This window comes from Manis javanica, chromosome 4 (assembly GCF_040802235.1).
Source record: "Manis javanica isolate MJ-LG chromosome 4, MJ_LKY, whole genome shotgun sequence".
Lineage (NCBI taxonomy): Eukaryota > Metazoa > Chordata > Mammalia > Pholidota > Manidae > Manis > Manis javanica.
The window spans coordinates 78,412,036-78,434,202 of record NC_133159.1 but is presented as its reverse complement, the minus strand read 5'-3'; the positions used below and the strand labels follow the sequence as shown (position 1 = coordinate 78,434,202).

The window sequence follows — 22,167 nt, the reverse complement described above, 5'->3', positions numbered from 1 at the left end:
GGTTTTTATCACAAATGGATGTTGAATTTTGTCAAATGCTTTTTTGATATCTGTTGAGATAATCATGTGGTTTTTATCCTTTTGTTAATGTGTATGATATTGGTGTATGTAATGTTGTGTATGATATTGATATGATGAATATTATACCATCTTTACATCCCTGGAATAAATCCCACTTGGTCATGATGGATGATGACCTTTTAGATGTATTTTTTGAATTCAGTTTGCTAATAGTTTATTGAATATTTTTGCATCTATGTTCATTAGGGATTATTGGTCTATAATTTTCTTTTTTTTGTGGTGTCTTTGCCTGGTTTTGGTGTTAGAGTAATGCTGGCCTCATAGAATGAGTTTAGGAGTATTCCCTCTTCTACTTCTTGGAATACTTTAAGAAGGACCTGTACTAGTTCTTCTTTAAATATTTGGTACAATTCAGCTGTGAAGCTATCTGGACCTGGAGTTTTGTTTTGGGGGAATTTTTTACCGTTTCAATTTCATTGCTGGTAATTGGTCTGTTTGGATTTTCTGTTTCTTCTGCTGGGAGGTTGTATTTTTCTAGAAAGTTGTCTATTTCTTCTAGATTGTCCAGTTTATTGGCATGTCATTTTTCATAGTATTATCTAGTAATTCTGTGTATCTGTGGTATCTTTTGTGATTATTCCATCTTCGTTTCTGATTCTGTTTATGTGTGTACATTCTCTTCTTGATAAATCTGGCTAGAGGTTTATCTATTTTGTTTATTTTCTCAAAGAACCAGCTCCTGGTTTCACTGATTTTTTTCAATTGCTTTATTCTCTATTTTATTTCTGCTCTGATTTTTATTATGCCCCTCCTACTAACTTTAGCCTTCATTTGTTCTTCTTTTTCCAGTTTCTTTAATTGTGAGTTTAGACTATTTATTTGGGTTTATTCTTGTTTCTTGAGGTAAGCCTCTATTACTATGTACTTTCTACTTAGAACTCCTTTGTCACTCCCCACACATTTTGGGCTGTTTTGTTTTTGTTTTCAGTTTTCTCCACGTATTACTTGATTTCTGTTTTAATTTGTTCATTCATTGATCCATTGACTATTTAGAAGCATGTTGTTTCGCCTCCATGTGTTAGTAGGTCTTTTTGTTTTCTTTGTGCAATTTATTTCTAGTTTTATGCCGTTGTTGTCTGAGAACCTGCTTGATGCAATTTCAATTTTTTTAATTTATTGAGGCTCTTTTTGTAGGCTAGTGTGTGATCTATTCTGGAGAACATTCCATGTTCACTTGAGAAAAATGTGTATACTGCTTCTTTTGGGTGGGGTCTTCTGTAGATATCTGTTAGGTCCATTTGATCTAATGTATTGTTCAGTGCCTCTGTTTCCTTATTTATTTTCTGTCTGGTTGATCTGCCTCTTGATGTGTATGGTGTGTTAAAACTCTCCTATAATGGGTATGTTGTAGTCTATTTCCCCCTTTAATTCTGTTAGTATTTGTTTTACATATTTAGGTACTCCTCTGTTGGGTGCATAGGTGTTTATAATTGTTATATCCTTTGTTTTGGACTGATCCCTTTATCATTATGTAATGTTCTTCTTTGTCTTTTTTTACTTTCTTCGTTTTGAACTTTAGTTTGATATAAGTACTGCCACTCCAGCTTTTTTCTCCCTATTATTAACATGAAATATCTTTTTGCATTTCTTCACTTTCAGTCTCTTTGTGTCTTTAGGTTGAAGTGAGTCTCTTATAGGCAACATATAGATGGTTTTTGTTTCTTTACCCATTCTGCCACCCTATGTTTTTGATTCATACATTACACTTAAGGTAGTTATTGATATGTATGTACTAAACTGCCATTTTATTAATTGTTTTCTGGTTGCTTTTGTAGTTCTCTGTTCCTTTCTTCCTCTCATAATACTGTTTTCTTTGTATTTCATGGATTTTTTTAATGTTATGCTTGAATTCCTGTACGTCTGTGTGTGACTTATAGGTTTTAGGTTTGTGGTTACCATAAAGTTCATAGATAGTTTCCTAAATATATAACAGTCTATATTAAGTTGATGGTTTCTCAATTTCAAACACATTCTAAAATATTACTGTTTTATTATTCTTCCTTCTGTATACTTTATATATGAAATGTCACAATCTATATCTTTTGTGTATCCCTTGATTAATTTTGTACATAGTTGATTTTACTACTTTTGTTCTTTAAATTTCATACTTGCTTAGTAAGTAATTGGTCTACTACCTTTACTGTAGGTTTATTTTCACTGATGAAAAATATTTAGACTTAAGAACACTTCCATCTAAAGAAGTCCCTTTATCATATCCTGTAAGGTTGGTTAGCAGTGGTGAGTTCTTTTAGCCATTGTTTATCTGGAAAACTTTTCAATCTCTCCTTCAATTCTGAACGATAACCTTGCTGGCTAGAGAATTCTTGGTTGCAAGTTCTTCCCTTTCAGTACTTTGAATATGTCATGCCACTCCCCTCTGGCCTGTTAAAAAATTTTCTGCTGAAAATTCTGCTGATAGCCTTGTGGAGTTTCCCTTATAGGTAACTGCCTCTCTTTCTGCTTTTAAGAGTATCTCTTTATCTTTAATATTTGCCATTTTAATAACTGCATGTCTTGGCATTGTCTTCCTGGGGTTCATCTTGTTGGAGGCTCATTGCTTTTCCAGGACTTGGATGTCTCCTTCCTTCCTCAGATTAGGGAAATTTTCAACTATTATTTCTTCAAAGAGACTTTCTACTCCCTTCTCTCTTCTCCTTTTCAGCCCCCTATTTTATGAATATGTTTTGTTTGGCATTGTCCCACAGCTCTCTTAGTAGCATCTTTTTATTTTTAAAAATTCTTTTTTCTCTCTTTTTCTCAGCTTGGTTTCTCTGCAGTTCTCTATCTTCCATTGCACTGATTCTTTCCTCTACTTTCAGCAGTCTGCTATTCATCCACTGTGTTGTATTTTTTTCATTTCAGTTATTGTATTTTCAGCTCCATGTGGCTCTTTTTTCATATTTTCTCTCTTTTTGTTGACATTCTTGCTGAGATCATCAGTTCTTCTCCCCAGTACAGTGAGCATCTTTATGACTGTTACTTTGAATTTTTATCAGGATGATTGCTAATCTCTGTTTCATTTAGCCATTTTCCTGGTGTTTTGTCTTGTTCTTTGAAACATATTCCTCTGCCTCCTCATTTTGTCTGGGTTTCTTTGTCTTTTCCTTTATTAAATAGACCAGCTATGCTTCCTGGCTTTGAAAGTACTGGCTTTATGAAGAAGGCATCCTATGGTCCCCAGAACGTCAAGACTCTGTTCACCCATGCCTGGTTCTCTTTTTGCAGCTGAGTCACAATTGTTGTAGGTGACTGTGGGCATGGCCTGCCTTTCTGCCTGTCTGCTATCAATGGCTGATCCCCACAACCAGCTTTTTGTGCTCTTTGTTTGATATGAGGCACTGCTGGGATTCATTATGGGCAGGGTGTCCTCTGCTTATCAGTCAGCAGTGGTGGACTGCTGCTGGGCCAAGTGTGCCAGCCTGGGTGGTATCCAGGGGAGTGCCAACCCGGAGTGAGCTGCACATAGTGGAGGTGGAGAGTTTAAGCTGCGTTCTGCATGTGCCTGACCAGTTGGTCTGATGGAGGGAAAGTTAGGAAAGTGTTGTCTGCCCTCCTCCTGCCAGTCAGCAAAATTGGACTGCTGCAAGGCTGAGTTGGCCAAGTAGGGTGGGTATGCAGGGAAGTGCTTCTGTGGGATTGGGCCTTCAGCAAGGAAGAAGGGGTGTTTTGGAGCTGGCTTCTGCAAGCATCCAACCAGCTGGGCTGGGGGAGGGTTCAGAAAGTGTCATCTGCCTGCCCTTTCTCCTGCTCCCTTTGACACCTATCCCACTTCCCACTGCTGGTAAATCTTGGAAAGTGCCACCTTTCTGTTTGGTCTCATTGGGACTGACAGAGCATGTGTGTCCTCCACAAGTGAAAAGAGTTTCAGCCCTCCAGTGTGTTCCAGTTCTCCTTGGTGTGTAGTTCCATTAATCACCGAAGCCCAGTGCAATGTGTACTCGTGTTCCTGGAGCAGATCTCCAGGGCCAGGTGTGCCAGATTCCTGAGTGTTCCTCTCTGTTCCTCTCCCTCCTGCTTGTAGGCTGGGATGGTGGAAGGGCTTAGGAATTGATGGATCACAGCTCTGCCACTTTACCCTTTTCTGTGTGGTCTTCTCTTCCTCACCAGGCTAGATGGTCTGCTCTGCAGTCTTCAGGTTGTTTTCAGGGTTAATTGTATTTGCTGTAGTTGCTTTCTTATTGCACATATAGGAGGTTTTCACCTTGCTGTCCAACTCTGCCATCATTTCACCTTTACCAACCTCCCCCTCCTCTTTCTATTTTAGTGTCTACTTTTTTCCCTACTGCATTTACTACTACTTAGTGGTTAGCATGTTTATGTACATTCTATGTATAAAGGATAGTAATCCTTTATCAGTATTAAAAGATGAATTTCATCCATTTCTGTTAAGTACCTCTGTTGGAATATGTAACAAACTTGACTTGTACCTGGCTCCTAAAACTCAAGAGCAAAGAAACAAAACAACTAGATTAAAAAATGGCAAAATCCCCAAATAGACATTTCCCCAAAGAAGAAATACAAATGGCCAATAAACACATGAAAAATGCTTAGCATGTGGTATAATATGGATTAACTCTGGGTACAATATTATACTAAGTAAAATAAGCCAATAAAATAGGAAAAATACCATATGATTCCCCTTATATACTAAATGTTGTCAAAACCATAGAGATAGAATGTAAAATGGTTGTTGCCAGGACCTAGCAAGACAGAGTAATGAGGTCTTATTATTTCATGCGTATAGATTTGCAATTTTTTTTTTTTGAGAGGGCATCTCTCATTTATTGATCAAATGGTTGTTAACAACAATAAAATTCTGTATAGGGGAGTCAGTGCTCAATGCACAATTATTAATCCACCCCAAGCCTAATTTTCGTCAGTCCCCAATCTTTGAAGTGTAGTGAACAAGATCTTACATGGTGAACAGTACAAGGGCAGTCATCACAGAAACTTTCGGTTTTGATCACGCATTATGAACTATAAACAATCAGGTCACATATGAATATTCGTTTGATTTTTATACTTGATTTATATGTGGATCCCACATTTCTCCCTTATTATTATTATTATTTTTTTTATTTTTAATAAAATGCTGAAGTGGTAGGTAGATGCAAGATAAAGGTAGAAAACATAGTGTAGTGTTGTAAGAGAGCAATTGTAGATGATCAGGTGTGTGCCTGTAGACTGTGTGCTAATCCGAGCTAGACAAGGGCAATAAAACATCCACGGATGCAAAAGCTTTCTCTCAAAACAGTGGGGGTGAGGTTCTAAGCCTCACCACTGTTGATCCCCAATTTCTCACCTGATGGCCCCCCTGCGACTCTGCCTGTCTTAGGTTGTTCCTCCCTTGAGGAATCTTACCCGGCTCTGGCTAACCAGTCATCTTCCGGGGCCATACAGGGAGATATAAAGTTGGTAAGTGAGAGAGAAGCCATATTGTTTGAAAAGGTTAGCTTTTTTCTTCATTGAACATTTATGCCCAGTGGCTTCTATGCCCAGCATTTGTCTTGAGGTATCTTTACCACTTGGAGGAATTACGATACTTGGTAAATTCGATATGAGACACGAATTCTATTTAAGGGTTGTAATTAGGAAGGAAGAAGAAAAGCTATAGAGGTAGCAGATGGAAGAAAACATGGGAAGATTGATTATTTCTTTGACATATCTTCTTGTAGAGTAACTTAAGCATGTATAGGTTTAACTACTAATTAAATTGTGCACACACATTAACATAATAGGAATACAGTTACATAACCAAAGCAGATCTATAATTACCAGCCATCTCCAGTGAAGCCAAGAAAACCAGTTAGGCATCCTAGGCATTTGTGAAAATTTGTCTATGATATGATGAATATTGTCCAACTGTACTTGAACTCTGAGAGAAATCAGACAAATAAAAACAACCCATTCCTGGGAACTGTTCACATCCCATATGTTCTTCTAACAGTAGATAGTCTGTAGTCGTAAGATTTTGGAGTGCTACAACTTGCACTTCTCCTTATTCTTGGTTGACTTCTAACAGTATAGATCGAGCCAAATTTGTTGCTTTAATGAAAGCACAGGACAGCTTAGATATCTCCTTCTTCATTCCAATGGCAAGTCCAAGAACCGGTAGGATGGATGCAGCTACAACTGCAGCATCACCTGGATCTTTATTGAGGTTTTTTGATGATCATCTTCTGGTATGACTCTTCCAGAGAGTGCTGATGTTGGAAGTTCTTCTTTATATTGTATCTTAGTTCATTTTCTGGGTAGCCAAATTAGGCTTTGATCCTCTGTATAAACCCAAACAGACCCTTTGCCCTCACTTTCATATGCCCTTTATACCATTGTGTAGAACTCACTGGAGGTCACCACACAAGAACTGCTTTTTTTTTTTTGTTATCATTAATCTACACTTACATGACGAATATTATGTTTACTAGGCTCTCCCCTATACCAGGTCCCCCCTATAAACCCCTTTACAGTCACTGTCAATCAGCATAGCAAAATGTTGTAGAATCACTACTTGTCTTCTCTGTGTTGTACAGCCCTCCCCTTTCTCCCACCACCCCCATGCATGCTAATCTTAATACCCCCTTCTTCTTCCCCTCCCTTATCCCTCCCTACCCACCCATCCTCCCCAGTCCCTTTCCCTTTGGTAACTGTTAGTCCATTCTTGAGTTCTGTGATTCTGCTGCTGTTTTGTTCCTTCAGTTTCTCCTTTGTTCTTATACTCCTCAGATGAGTGAAATCATTTGCTATTTCTCTTTCTCCGCTTGGCTTATTTCGCTGAGCATAATACCCTCCAGCTCCATCCATGTTGCTGCAAATGGTTGGATTTTTCCACTTCTTATGGATGAGTAGTATTCCATTGTGTATATGTACCACATCTTCTTTATCCATTCATCTACCGATGGACATTTAGGTTGCTTCCAATTCTTGGCTATTGTAAATAGTACTGCTATAAACATAGGGGTGCATCTGTCTTTCTCAAACTTGATTGCTGCGTTCTTAGGGTAAATTCCTAGGAGTGGAATTCCTGGGTCAAATGGTAAGTCTGTTCTGAGTTTTTTGAGGAACTTCCATACTGCTTTCCACAATGGTTGAACTAATTTACATTCCCACCAGCAGTGTAGGAGGGTACCCCTTTCTCCACAGCCTTGCCAACATTTGTTGTTGTTTGTCTTTTGGATGGCAGCCATCCTTACTGGTGTGAGGTGATACCTCATTGTAGTTTTAATTTGCATTTCTCTGATAATTAGTGATGTGGAGCATCTTTTCATGTATCTGTTAGCCATCTGTATTTCTTTTTTAGAGAACTGTCTGTTCAGTTCCTCTGCCCATTTTTTAATTGAGTTATTTGTTTTTTGTTTGTTGAGGCGTATGAGCTCTTTATATATTCTGGACGTCAAGCCTTTATCAGATCTGTCATTTTCAAATATATTCTTCCATACTGTAGGGTTCCTTTTTGTTCTATTGATGGTGTTTTTGCTATACAGAAGCTTTTCAGCTTAATATAGTCCCATTTGTTCATTTTTGCTATTGTTTTCCTTGCCCGGGGAGATATGTTCAAGAAGAGGTCACTTATGTTTATGTCTAAAAGGTTTTTGCCTATGTTTTTTTCCAAGAGTTTAATGGTTTCATGACTTACATTCAGGTCTTTGATCCATTTTGAGTTTACCTTTGTATATGGGGTTAGACAATGGTCCAGTTTCATTCTCCTACACGTAGCTGTGCAGTTTTGCCAACACCAGCTGTTGAAGAGGGTGTCATTTCCCCATTGTATGTCCATAGCTCCTTTATCAAATATTAATTGACCATATTTGTTTGGGTTAATTTCTGGAGTTTCTAATCTGTTCCACTGGTCTGTGGCTCTGTTCTTGTGCCAGTACCAAATTTTCTTGATTACTATGGCTTTGTAGTAGAGCTTGAAGTTGGGGAGTGAGATCCCCCCTCCCCACTTTATTCTACCTTCTCAGGAGTGCTTTGGCTATTCGGGGTCTTTGGTGTTTCCATATGAATTTTTGAATTATTTGTTCCAATTCATTGAAGAATGTTGCTGGTAATTTGAGAGGGATTGCATCAAATCTGTATATTGCTTTGGGCAGGATGGCCATTTTGACGATATTAATTCTTCCTAGCCATGAGCATGGGATGAGTTTCCATTTATTAGTGTCCCCTTTACTTTCTCTTAAGAGTGACTTGTAGTTCTCAGAGTATAAGTCTTTCACTTCTTTGGTTAGGTTTATTCCTAGGTATTTTATTCTTTTTGATGCAATGGTGAATGGAATTGTTTTCCTGATTTCTCTTTCTATTGATTCATTGTTAGTGTATAGGAAAGCTACAGATTTCTGTGTATTAATTTTGTATCCTGCAACTTTGTTGTATTCCGATATCAGTTCTAGTAGTTTTGGAGTGGAGTCTTTAGGGTTTTTTATGTACAGTATCATATCATCTGCAAATAGTGACAGTTTAACTTCTTTACCAATCTGGATTCCTTGTATTTCTTTGTTTTGTCTGATTGCCGTGGCTAGGACCTCCAGTACTATGTTAAATAACAGTGGGGAGAGTGGGCATCCCTGTCTGGTTCCCGATCTCAGAGGAAATGCTTTCAGCTTCTCGCTGTTCAGTATAATGCTGGCTGTGGGTTTATCATATATGGCCTTTATTATGTTGAGGTACTTGTCCTCTATTCCCATTTTGCTGAGAGTTTTATCATGAATGGATGTTGAATTTTGTCAAATGCTTTTTCAGCATCTATGGAAATGATCATGTGGTTTTTGTCTTTCTTTTTGTTGATGTGGTGGATGATGTTGATGGATTTTCGAATGTTGTACCATCCTTGCATCCCTGGGATGAACCCCACTTGGTCATGGTGTATGATCCTTTTGATATACTTTTGAATTCTGTTTGCTAATATTTTATTGAGTATTTTTGCATCTACATTCATCAGGGATATTGGTCTGTAATTTTCTTTTTTGGTGGGGTCTTGGCCTGGTTTTGGTATTAGGGTGATGTTGGCTTCATAGAATGAGTTTGGGAGTATTCCCTCCTCTTCTATTTTTGGAACACGTTAAGGAGAATGGGTATTATGTCTACTCTGTGTGTCTGATAAAATTCCGAGGTAAATCCGTCCAGCCCCGGGATTTTGTTCTTGGGTAGTTTTTTGATTACCGTTTCAATTTCTTTGCTCGTAATTGGTTTGTTTAACTTTTGTGTTTCTTCCTTGGTCAGTCTTGGGAGGTTGTATTTTTCTAGGAAGTTGTCCATTTCTTCTAGGTTTTCCAGCTTGTTGGCATACAGGTTTTCATAGTAGTCTTTAATAATTCTTTGTATTTCTGTGGTGTCTATCGTGATTTTTCCATTCTCATTTCTGATTCTGTTGATTTGTGTTGATTCTCTTTTTCTCTTAATAAGTTTGGCTAGAGGCTTATCTATTTTGTTTATTTTCTCAAAGAACCAGCTTGGTTTCATTGATTTTTGCTATTGTTTTATTCTTCTCAATTTTGTTGATTTCTTCTCTGATCTTTATTATGTCCCTCCTTCTGCTGACTTTAGGCCTAATTTGTTCTTCTTTTTCCAGTTTCGATAATTGTGATGGTAGACTATTCATTTGGGATTGTTCTTCCTTCTTCAAATGTGCCTAGATCGCTATATACTTTCCTCTTAAGACTGCTTTTGCTGCATCCCACAGATGTCAGGGCTTTGTGTTGTTGTTGTCATTTGTTTCTATATATTCCTTGATCTCTATTTTGATTTGTTCATTGATCCATTGATTATTTAGTAGCATGTTGTTAAGCCTCCATGTGTTTGTGAGCCTTTTTTTTTTCTTTGTAGAATTTATTTCTAGTTTTATACCTTTGTGGTCTGAGAAGTTGGTTGGTAGAATTTCAATATTTTGGAATTTACTGAGGCTCTTTTTGTGAGCTAGTATGTGGTCTATTCTGGAGAATGTTCCATGTGCACTTGAGAAGAATGTATATCCTGTTGCTTTTGGATGTAGAGTTCTATAGATGTCTATTAGGTCCATCTGTTCTAGTGTGTTGTTCAGTGCCTCTGTGTCCTTACTTATTTTCTGCCCAGTGGATCTATCCTTTGCGGTGAGTGGTGTGTTGAAGTCTCCTAAAATGAATGCATTGTAGTCTATTTCCCTCTTTAGTTCTGTTAGTATTTGTTTCACATATGCTGGTGCTCCTGTGTTGGGTGCATATATATTTAGAATGGTTATATCCTCTTGTTGGACTGAGCCCTTTATCATTATGTAGTGTCCTTCTTTATCTCTTGTTACTGTCTTTGTTTCGAAGTCTATCTTGTCTGATATTAGTACTGCAATCCCTGCTTTCTTCTCACTGTTGTTTGCCTGAAATATGTTTTTCTATCCCTTGACTTTTAGTCTGTGCATGTCTTTGGGTTTGAGGTGAATTTCTTGTAAACAGCATATAGATGGGTCTTGCTTTTTTATCCATTCTATTACTCTCTGTCTTTTGATTGGTGCATTAAGTCCATTTACATTTAGGGAGACTATTGAGAGATATGTACTTATTGCCATTGCAGGCTTTAGATTCGTGGTTAGCCTCTTTAGTATCTTACTGCCTAACTTAGCTCGCTTATTGAGCTGTTATATACACTGTCTGGAGATTCTTTTCTTCTCTCCCTTCTTATTCCTCCTCCTCCATTCTTCATATGTTGTGTGTTTTGTTCTGTGCTCTTTTTAGGAGTGCTCCCATCTAGAGCAGTCCCTGTGAGATGCCCTGTAGAGGTGGTTTGTGGGAAGCAAATTCCCTCAGCTTTTGCTTGTCTGGGAATTGTTTAATCCCGCCATCATATTTAAATGATAGTCGTGCTGGATACAGTATCCTTGGTTCAAGGCCCTTCTGTTTCATTGTATTAAATATATCATGCCATTCTCTTCTGGCCTGTAGGGTTTCTGTCAAGAAGTCTGATGTTAGCCTGATGGGTTTTCCTTTAAAGGTGACCTTTTTCTCTCTAGCTGCCTTTAAAACTCTTTCCTTGTCCTTGATCCTTGCCATTTTAATTTTATGTGTCTTGGTGTTGTCCTCCTTGGATCCTTTCTGTTTGGGGTTCTGTGTATTTCTGTGGTCTGTTTGATTATTTCCTCCCCCAGGTTGGGGAAGTTTTCAGCAATTATTTCTTCAAAGACACTTTCTATCCCTTTTCCTCTCTCTTCTTCTTCTGGTCCCCCTATAATACGGATATTGCTCCTTTTGGATTGGTCACATAGTTCTCTTAGTATTGTTTCGTTCCTAGAGATCCTTTTATCTCTATGTCAGCTTCCATACGTTCCTGTTCTCTGGTTTGTATTCCTTCAATGGCCTCTTGCATCTTATCCATTCTGCTTATAAATCCTTCCAGGGTTTGTTTCATTTCTGTAATTTCCTTCCTGACATCTGTGATCTCCCTTCAGACTTCATCCCTTAGCTCTTGCATATTTCTCTGCATTTCTGTCAGCATGTTTATGATTTTTATTTTGAATTCTTTTTCAGGAAGACTGGTTAGGTCTGTCTCCTTGTCAGGTGTTGACTCTGTGATCTTTGTCTGCCTGTAGTTTTGCCTTTTCATGGTGATGAAGATAGTTTGCAGAGCTGGTACGACTGACAGCTGGAAGAGCTTTCCTTCTTGTTGGTTTGTGGCCTTCCTCTCCTGGGAGAATAGCGACCTCTAGTGGCTTGTGCTGGCCAGCTGTGCACAGACCGGGATTCAGCTTCCTGGCCTGCTATGGAGTTTATCTCTGCTGTGGCTTTGGGCGTGGCCTGGCTCGGGCCGCTGCTCTAAAATGGTGGAGCCCGGTTGGAGGGGGCATGGTCGGGAGGCTATTTATCTCTGTAAGGGGCCTCTGTGCTCCCTGCTGCCCAGGGGGTTAGAGTGCCAGAGAACCCGAGATTCCCTGCCTCCGGACTAAGTGTCCTGCCCTGCCCCTTTAAGACTTCCATAAAGCACTCTCCAAACCAAAACAACAACAGGAACCAAAAAAAAAAAAGAAAAAGTTATAGAAATAATTAAAAAAAAAAAGAAAAACGTGATTTTCTTTGTCCTCAGGTGCCAGTCTCAGGCACCTGCTCACTGGTCTTGCTTCCCTGTTTCCCTAGTATTGGTGTCCCTGTCCCTTTAAGACTTCCAAAAAGCACTCGCCAAAAGAAAAAAAAAAAAATTGTTGCTCCCGTTTCTTTGTTCTCTGGCATCGGCGTCAGGCACCTGCTCACTGGTCCTGCTGTCCTGTTTCCTTAGTATCCAGGACTCCGCACATGCACTGTATCTCCACTCTCGTCTGGATGGCTGGGGCTGGGTGTTCAGCAGTCCTGGGCTCCTTCTCCCTCCCTGCTGACTCCTCTCCTCCCACCAGGAGCTGGGGGGAGGGGTTCTCAGGTCCCACCGGGCCGGGGCTTGTATCTTACCCCCTTCGCAAGGCGCTGGATTCTCTCAGGTGTGGATGTGTCTGGATGTTGTCCTGTGTCCTCTGGTCTCTCTTTTAGGAAAAGTTGTCTTTGTTATATTTTCATAGATATATGTGGTTTTGGGAGGAGATTGCTGCTGCTCTACTCACGCCGCCATCTTGGCTCCGCCCCTGATTTTCACTTTTATAAGATGAACTATAGTCATGATGGTCATAATGGCTGCACATTATAAATGTATTTAATACCACTAAACTGAATGTTTAAAGATGGTTAAGATGGTAAATGTTATGTGTATTTTATCACAATTATAAAAGTAACTGAACTAAATAAAAATATAAATATATAGTAAATAATAGGTTTTTGTCTTTTGAGGGAGAATTTGACTTTTGAAAGCAGCTATAATTGGGGCCGGTTTTGTTAGTGTTCAGCGTAAACTTGTTACTAACATTTTTGATTGAGAGTAAGATACAAAAATAACTTGGTGGGCCTAATTTTTTTGTATAGCTTATACATTTGTTTAAAGATAGTTTTACAATTGAGTTGCAAAAATAGTACATTGCAATTGTTTGTCATTTCTTAATCTCCTACAGTTGGTGATAGTTCTTTAGTCTTTTTTTCTTTTCATGACCTTAACACTTCTGAAGCATGCCAGTCAATTATTTGAATGATGTGCTTCAGTTTGGGTTTGTTTGATGGTTTCTCTTGATTATATTGAGGATATGCATTATTGGGAAGGATTCCACAGAGGTGAGGTGCCTTTCTCAGTTCATCAAAGCAGGGTACATGATGTCAATTTGTAATTCTGGTGATAATGAACCTTAATCAGTTGGCTCAGATGCTGTCTGCTAGAAGTCTGTACTATAAATTTACTCTTTTTTACCTTTGTACTTACTAAATATTTTGTGAGAGCTACTTTGAGACTGTGCTTAAGCTTTTACTTTACTTTAGCATCCATTGATTTTGTTCTGCCTCTGGCAGTTATGACTGTGGAGTTCTAATGGTGCTTTTTATTTGCTCTATTCCTTTTACATTTATTAATTGGAATTCTTTTATTAGTAAGTTGTCCCTTTTTTATTATAAATTTCTTCATCAATTTTAGTGCACATTTTGACTAAAATTCAGTTGAACCATACCGATGCATTTTAATTTGCAGAGATGGATATGATAGTTCTTTTGTAAGTTTAAGGCTGAGTAGAATCTGTAAGCTCAGTTATTTGTTTGGTGCCTTATATAGTTCACTTTCTAAATTTATTTTTGTGTGGTTCTTGTTATTTGTGAAGTGATTTTTTTTGGTAAAAATCATGTAACTTCAGATAATTTTTCTGATGTCAAGTATCTCAAGTTATATAAGTTGGGGGGAACCCAGCAAAATTGTATTTTGTGTTAATGTAGTTTTAAGCTTTGTAATAATAACTGCTTTGGCATGAAAACATACCCTTATCTTTTGTTTTTCCTTCTTAGGCTTGAAAAAGAATATACTACAATAAAAACAAAAGAAATGGAAGAGCAAGTTGAAATTAAAGTAAGCATCTCAGGATTTTTGAAAGTGCTGAACGTACATTGATTGAAGTCACTTATTTGGCAGTAGATGTTAGGTTATATTGATATATTTATTTCCTGTAGTAGATTTAATAATGATGTTTATATCTTGATAAATTTATTTACAGTCCCACTAGATTGTACTTAAAAATAGACATTCAAAAGCCAGAATAGTATGACTACGGTGTTTCTCATTCTATGTAGAAGAAAGCAACTTCCTTTTTCTAGATTTTTGGTGAGACACAAGGAGAAAATACTTCCTAGGGTAAGATAATTATCATTCCATTTAATCATATTTTAAAAAGTTGCACAAATGTAATCTCTAATATGCTGAGACTAACAGCAGTATAGTCTAAGGTAGACCAAATACAGCAAATCATTGCCCTAGAACTGATTATGGCTACCTTAGAGTTGCAGGAAGCTTTGGCTAATTCATTTTACTCATCAAGCAAAGATTATTCTTTTGAACTTCTTTTCATAGCAGTGGGTAGATTTTCAATTTGAAGGATGTATAAATTACTTGGTGTACCTTTCAATTCTAATTTGTATATCTATAGGCCAGAATTTCTTAAGTTGAGGATTTTTGGCACTGTTTGAGCTGGGAGTTAAGAAAGCCCTATTGGCTTTTTATGTACATATATATATTTATTTATTTATTTACTTTCTGTTTATATATTTATTTATTTATTTATTTTCACTTTGTTGTCACTAATCTACAATTACATGAGGAACATTATGTTTACTGGACTCCCCCCATCACCAAGTCCTCCCCCACAAACCCCATTACAGTCACTGTCCATCAGCATAGTAAGATGCTATAGAATCACTACTTGTCTTCTCTGTGTTGTACAACCCTGTGCCCTTCCCTCACATGCTGTCTGCTAATAGTAATGCCCCTCTTTTTTTCCGTTATCCCTCTGTTCCCAACCATCCTCCCCAGTCCATTTCCCTTTGGTAACTGTTAGTCCGTTCTTGGGTTCTATGAGTCTGCTGCTGTTTTGTTCCTTTAGTTTTTTTTTTTTTCTTAGTTCTTATACTCCACAGATGAGTGAAATCATTTGATACTTGTCTTTGTCCACTTGGCTTATTTCACTAAGTATAATACCCTCTACCTCCATCCATGTTGTTGCAAATGGTAGGATTTGTTATCTGCTTATGGCTGAATAATATTCCATTGTGTATATGTACCACATCATCTTTATCCATTCATCTACTGATGGACACTTAGGTTGCTTCCATATCTTGGCTATTGTAAAAAGTGCTGCAATAAACATAGGGGTGCATATGTCTTTCTGAATCTGACAAGTTGTATTCTTTGGGTAAATTCCCAGAAGTGGAATTCCCTGGCCAAATGGTACTTCTATTTTTAGTTTTTTGAGGAACCTCCATATTACTTTCCACAATGGTTGAACTAGCTTACATTCCCACCAGCAGTGTAGGAGGGTTCCCCTTTCTCCACAGCCTCGCCAACATTTGTTGTTGTTTGTCTTTTGGATGGCAGCTATCCTTACTGGTGTGAGGTGATACCTCATTGTAGTTTTAATTTGCATTTCTCTGATAATTAGCGATGTGGAGCATCTTTTCATGTGTCTGTTGGCCATCTGTATTTCTTTTTTAGAGAACTGTCTGTTCAGATCCTGTGCCCATTTTTTAATTGGATTATTTGCTTTTTGTTTGTTGAGGTGTGTGAGCTCTATATATTTTGGATGTCAACCCTTTATTGGATCTGTCATTTATGAATATATTCTCCCATACTGTAGGATGTCTTTTTGTTCCTTGTTTGTGTCTGTTGCTGTACAGAAGCTTTTCAGCTCAATATAGTCCCACCTCTTCGTTTTTGCTTTTCTTTCCTTGCCCAGGGAGATATGTTTCGTGAAGAAGTTGCTCATGTTTATGCCCAGGAGATTTTTGCCTCTGTTTTTTTCTAAGAGTTTTATGGTTTCATGACTCATATTCAGGTCTTTGATCCATTTTGAATGTACTTTTCTGTATGGGGTTAGATAGTGATCCAGTTTCATTGCCTTATATGTAGCTGTCCAGTTTTGCCAATACCAGCTGTTGAAGAAGCTTTCATTTCCCCATTGTATGTCCATGCCTCCTTTATTGTATATTAATTGACCATATATGTTTGGGTTAATATCTGGACTCTCTATTCTGTTCCACTGGTCCGTGGCTTTGTTCTTGTGCCAGTACCAAATTGTCTTGATTACTGTGGCTTTGTAGTAGAGCTTGAAGTTGGGAAGTGAGATCCCCCTGCTTTATTCTTCCTTCTCAGGATTGGTTTGGCTATTCAGGGTCTTTGGTGGTTCCATATGAATTTTAAAACTATCTGTTTCAGTTCGTTGAAAAATGCTGTAGGTATTTTGGTAGGGATTGCATTGAATCTGTAGATTGCTTTAGGCAGAATGGCCATTTTGACAATATTAATTCTTTCTAGCCAAGAGCATGGTATGAGTGTCCATTTGTTAGTGTCCTCTTTAATTTCTCTTAAGAGTGTTGTAGTTTTCAGGGTATAGGTCTTTCGCTTCCTTGGTTAGGTTCATTCCTAGGTATTTTATTCTTTTTGATGCATTGGAATGGAATTTTTTCCTTATTTCTCTTTCTGCTAGTTCATCGTTAGTGTATAGGAAAGCAACAGATTTCTGTGTATTAATTTTGTATCCTGCAGTTTTGCTGAATTCCGATATTAGTTCTAGTACTTTTGGAGTGGATACTTTAGGGTTTTTTATGTATAATATCATGTCACCTTCAAATAGTGACAGTTTGACTTCTTCTTGACTAATCAAGATGCCTTGTATTTCTTTGTTTTGTCTGATTGCCATGGCTAGGACCTCCAGTACTATGTTGAATAACAGTGGGGAGAGTGGGCATCCTTGTCTTGTTCCCAATCTTAGAGCAAAAGCTTTCAGCTTCTCACTGTTAAGTATGATGTTGGCTTTGGGTTTGTCATATATGGCCTTTATTATGTTGAGGTACTTGCCCTCTGTACCCATTTTGTTGAGAGTTTTTATCATGAATGGATGTTGAATTTTGTCAGATGCTTTTTCAGCATCTATAGAGATGATCATGTGGTTTTTGTCATTCTTTTTGTTGATGTGGTGAATGATGTTGATGGATTTTTTAATGTTGTACCGTCCTAGCATCCCTGAGATGAATCCCACTTGATGATGGCGTATGATCCTCTTGATGTATTTTTGAATTCGGTTTGCTAATATTTTGTTGAGTATTTTTGCATCTACGTTCATCATGAATATTGGTCTGTAATTTTCTTTATTGGTGGGGCCTTTGCCTGGTTTTGGTATTAGAGTGATACTGGCTTCTTACAATGAGTTTGAAAGTATTGCCTCTTCTTCTATTTTCTGGAAAACTTTAAGGAGAATGGGGATTATGTCTTCTCTATATGTCTGATAAAATTCAGTGGTGAATCCTTCTAGTCCAGGGGGTTTGTTCTTGGGTAGTTTTTGATTTCCGATTCAATTTCGTTGCTGGTAATTGGTCTGTTTAGATTTTCTTTATCTTCCTTGGTCAGTCTTGGAAGGTTGTATTTTTCTAGGAAGTTGTCCATTTCTTCTAGGTTTTCGAGCTTTGTTAGCATATAGATTTTCATAGTATTCTCTAATAAGTGTTTGTATTTCTGTGGTGTCCATTGTGATTCATTCTTTCTCATTTCTGATTCTGTTTATATGTGTAGATTCTCTTTTTCTCTTAATAAGTCTGGCTAGGGGCTTATCTATTTTGTTTATTTTCTCAAAGAACCAGCTCTTGGTTTCATTGATTTTTTTTATTGTTTTATTCTTCTCAATTTTATTTATTTCTTCTCTGATCTTTATTATGTCCCTCCTCCTGCTGATGTTGTGCCTCATTTGTTCTTCTTTTCTCAGTTTCAATCATTGTGACTTTAAACTATTCATTTGGGATTGTTCTTCCTTCTTTAAATAGGCCCGGGTTGCTGTATACTTTACCCTTAGAACTGTCTTCGCTGCGTCCCACAGAAGTTGGGGCTTTGTGCTGTTGTTTTAATTTGTCTCCATATATTGCTTATCTCTTTTAATTTGGTCATTGATCCCATTGATTATTTAGGAGCATGTTGTTAAGCCTCCTTGTGTTTGTGGACTTTTCTGTTTTCTTTGTACAATTTATTTCTAGTTTTATATCTTTGTGGTCTGAGAAGTTGGTTGGTAGAATTTCAATCTTTTTGAGTTTACTGAGGCTCTTTTTGTGGCCTAGTATGTGGTCTATTCTGGAAAATGTTCCATGTGCACTTGAGAAGAATGTGTATCCTGCTGCTTTTGGGTGTAGAGTTCTGTAGATGTCTGTTAGGTCCATCTGTTCTAATGTGTTGTTCAGTGCCTCTGTGTCCTTATTTATTTTCTGTCTGCTTGATCTGTCCTTTGGAGTGATTGTTGTGTTGAAGTCTCCTAAAATGAATGCATTGCATTCTATTTCCTCCTTTAATTCTGTTAGTATTTGTTTCACATATGTTGGTGCTCCTGTATTGGGTGCATCTATATTTAGAATGGTTATATCCTCTTGTTGGACTGGCCCTTTTATCATTATGTAATGTCTTTCTTTATCTCTTGTTACTTTCTTTGTTTTGAAGTTTATTTTGTCTGATACTAGTACTGCAACACCTGCTTTTTTCTCCGTATTGTTTACATGAAATATCGTTTCCATCCCTTCACTTTTAGTCTGTGTATGTCTGAGTTTGAAGTGAGTGTCTTGTGAGCGGTATGTAGATGGGTCTTGCTTTTTTATCCATTCTATTACTCTGTGTCTTTTGATTGGTGTATGCAGTACATTTACATTTAGGGTGATTATTGAAAGATATGTACTTATTGTCATTGCAGGCTTTAGATTTGTGGTTACCAAAGGTTCAAGGATATCTTCTTTACTATCTAACCATCTAACTTAACTTACTTATTAAGCTATTATAAACCAGTATGATGATTCTTTATTTCTCTCCATTCTTATTCTTCCTCCTCCATTCTTTATGTGTTAGGTGTTTTATTCTGTACTCTTTTGTGTTTCCTTTGACTGGTTTTGTGAATAGTTGATTTTTTTTTTTGTCTTAGTATTTGGTTAGTCTGCTTTCTTTGTTGTGATATTATTTTCTCTGGTGACACCAATTTATACTTAGAAGTGCTCCCATCTAGAGCAGTCCATTTAAAATCCCCCGTAGAGGTGGTTTGTGGGAGGCAAATTCCCTCAACTTTTGCTTGTCTGGAAATTGTTTAAGCCGTCCTTAGTATTTAAATGATAATAGTGCTGGATACAGGGCCCTTCTGTTTCATTGCATTAATTATATCCTGCCATTCTCTTTTGGCCTGTGTGGTTCCTGCTGAGAAGTCTTATAATAGCCTCATGGGTTCTCCTTTGTAGGTCATCTTTTTTTTCTCTCTGCAATACTCTGTCCTTGTCTTTGATCTTTGCCATTTTAATTATTATATGTCTTGGTGTTGTCCTCCTTAGATCCCTTGTGTTGGGAGATCTGCGGGCTTCCATGTGTGAGAGACTATTTCCTCCCCCAGTTTGGGGAAGTTTTCAGCAATTATTTCTTTGAAGACACTTTCTATCCCTTTTTCTCTCTCTTCTTCTTCTTCTGGTACCCCTATAATGTGAATATTGTTCTATTTGGAGTGATCAGACAGTTCTCTTAATATTCTTTCATTCCTGGAAATCCTTTTCTCTCTCTCTGCCTCAGCTTCTTTGTCTTCCTGTTCTCTGATCTCTATTCCATTAACAGTCTCTTGCACTTCATCCAGTTTGCTCTTAAGTTTCTTGAGATATTGTTTCATTTCTGTAATCTCCCTCCCGATTTGATCCCTTAGCTCTTGCATATTTCTCTGCAGGTCCATCAGCATGGTTATGACCTTTATTTTGAATTCTTTTTCAAGAAGTTACATCTATCTCTCCAGGCCCTCTCTCAGTGGTTGCATGGGTGATTCTTGACTGGTCAAATTCTTCTGCCTTTTCATGGCCATAGAGGTAGTCATAGGCAGGTGGCATGTCTTTCAGCTGGGAGAACAAAGTCTCTTCCTGATTGCTGGTTGCCTTGCCCTTCACCGCTGCAGGGAGTGGTGGGCGCACTGGGTGTGCTCTCCTGTGAGAATGGTGCCCCTTTGTTCCTTGCCCAAGTTTCCTCTGTGCTGGGCAGCTGCACGCTGGCGGCAGCCTCTGCGTCTGTCCCAGGTAGCTGCACACTGGTAGAATATTCTGGATGGTTGCTGTGGGTGTGGCTGCTCTCCGGCTGCTCCACTGCTGTGGCGGGGCAGAGCTAGCCAGGATGAACGAATAGCAGGCTGTTTATTGTGAGGGGTTTCAAAGCTGCTTCCCCATCTGGGGAGTTAGGGTACCTGAAGTTCCTTAAGATTTCCAGGCTGCTGGGCTTTATGTGCTGAGATGATTCCATCCAGCTGTTAAGCCCCTGTCCCTTTAAGACTTTCAAAAAGCACTTGCTTTTCTTTTGTCCCAGGGGAGTTGGCTATGGGGACCTGCTTGCAGATTTTACTTTTCCGTTTCTCTAATATCCAGCACACCATGCAGTATGTGTCTTTGCTCCCAGTGCTGATTACTAGGACTGGTTATTTAGCAGTCCTGTGCTTCCACTCCTTCCCCCTCTGACTCCTTTCCTCCCGCCAGTAAGCTGGGCTGAGGGGAGTGTTCGGGTCCCACCGGGTCACGTCTTTGTATCTTACCCCCTTTGTGATATGCTGAGTTCTTGGAAATGTAGATGTAGCCTGGCTATTGTACTGTATCTTCTGGTCTCTCTGGTAGGTGTAGTTGTATCTGTTGTATTTTCAAAAATGTATTTTCAAAAATATACATGGTTTGATGAGTTTTCTGCTGCCCTACTCACGCTGCCATCTTGACTCCTCCCTCCCTATTGGCTTTTACTCATACATTTTAGTATGGAGATAATGAGTTGGACCATGTTAGTGAAGGAACTCACTGCCTGGCTGATTTAATTTCTTTTTATGTTCCTCTACCACCACTCCCCACAAAAAAGAAATAAAGCAGTTTTTTTTTTAACAACTCCATTTCTTTTTTTTTTTTTAAACTCTAGACATGTCAGATTTTTTACCTGGACCTGGCAAGACATTAGATATCCACCTTATTTACAATTAATTATCTATGTCTTTATTCAACCTTGCTATAAAGTGGCACTTTGTTGTACCCTACAGGCCCCTTTTATAAGGGAATGGGTTCTGTTAGTACTCTTTCTTGCCATGGTCCTCCTTAAAAGCCTCCTAGGAAATAACCTCCTCTGTTTTTCTCTGTGACCGGTCTCTCTCATCAACTCTCTCTCTCTTTTCTAGTTGATTTATTTTCATTTCTATCACCCATTCCCTGTCAGTTAGAAACAGATATTTCTACCCTTTTCAGAGAGAGAGAGAGAGTACCCCTGTAAGTGTTTTCCCCTCTTTTTAAAATTTTGTCACCCGATTGCTGCTCTACTGTTTGCTTTTCTTTTAGGTACCATGAGTAAGGGTAATATTAAATCATACCCTCCACTTCAAACTACTGAAAGTAAAAAGTATGTCATCCTGATGAGTGGGGAGAGAGTATGGGTTTTCACATACCATGTGTGTTCGGAACTGCAAATCAAGAATCTGAGGATGGGGAAGCCATCTTATTCATTTCACCATGCTGTTATTGCAAAAAAAAAAAAAAAAAACAGTTCTTTTAATAATCCTTGCTCTTGAAGTTTCTTCTAAAATTAAGTCACATAAATATAATACCAAAACACCTTTTCAAAAATATCCTTAGCAGACTTTAGCCTATATTTGCAGTTTTTCTCAAATTTTGCTTTTTGGGGAAAGTTATCATTCAGGTACCTCACAAATACTTCTGAATGCTAGCCCCATATATGTCTTAAGCAAAAATAGATGGCATAAAGTTGTATGAAGACGAATCTGGGGTGGGAGGGAAAAGAATGTTTAAAAGGTTAGTGGAATACATTGGGCAAATGAACTATGCTGATCTCAAAGGTGGTCTGTTCCTTTTATAAAACATTGGTCTTTCTTACTCTTGCACCATTTTAATCTCTTTTTTCCCTTCTCCTGCCATTCAAAGGACAAAGCCAAAACAATTTTTGTGTGACTACTTTTTTTTTTACTTTTTTGTTTGGGTATATCTGACTTTTTAATTGGAC

General features: G+C 38.1%; 1 protein-coding gene across 7 annotated transcripts in view; it reads left to right on the top strand.

The window, feature by feature from the left end:
• EVI5 (ecotropic viral integration site 5) overlaps nucleotides 1–22,167 on the top strand; it is a 219,898-nt gene that overhangs the window by 71,797 nt on the left and 125,934 nt on the right. For all 7 annotated transcript variants that reach the window (XM_036998074.2, XM_036998073.2, XM_036998077.2 and 4 more), the window contains exon 10: nucleotides 13,938–13,998. In XM_036998074.2, the coding sequence (XP_036853969.2) occupies nucleotides 13,938–13,998 (61 nt within the window). The remainder of the gene's footprint in view (nucleotides 1–13,937; nucleotides 13,999–22,167) is intronic.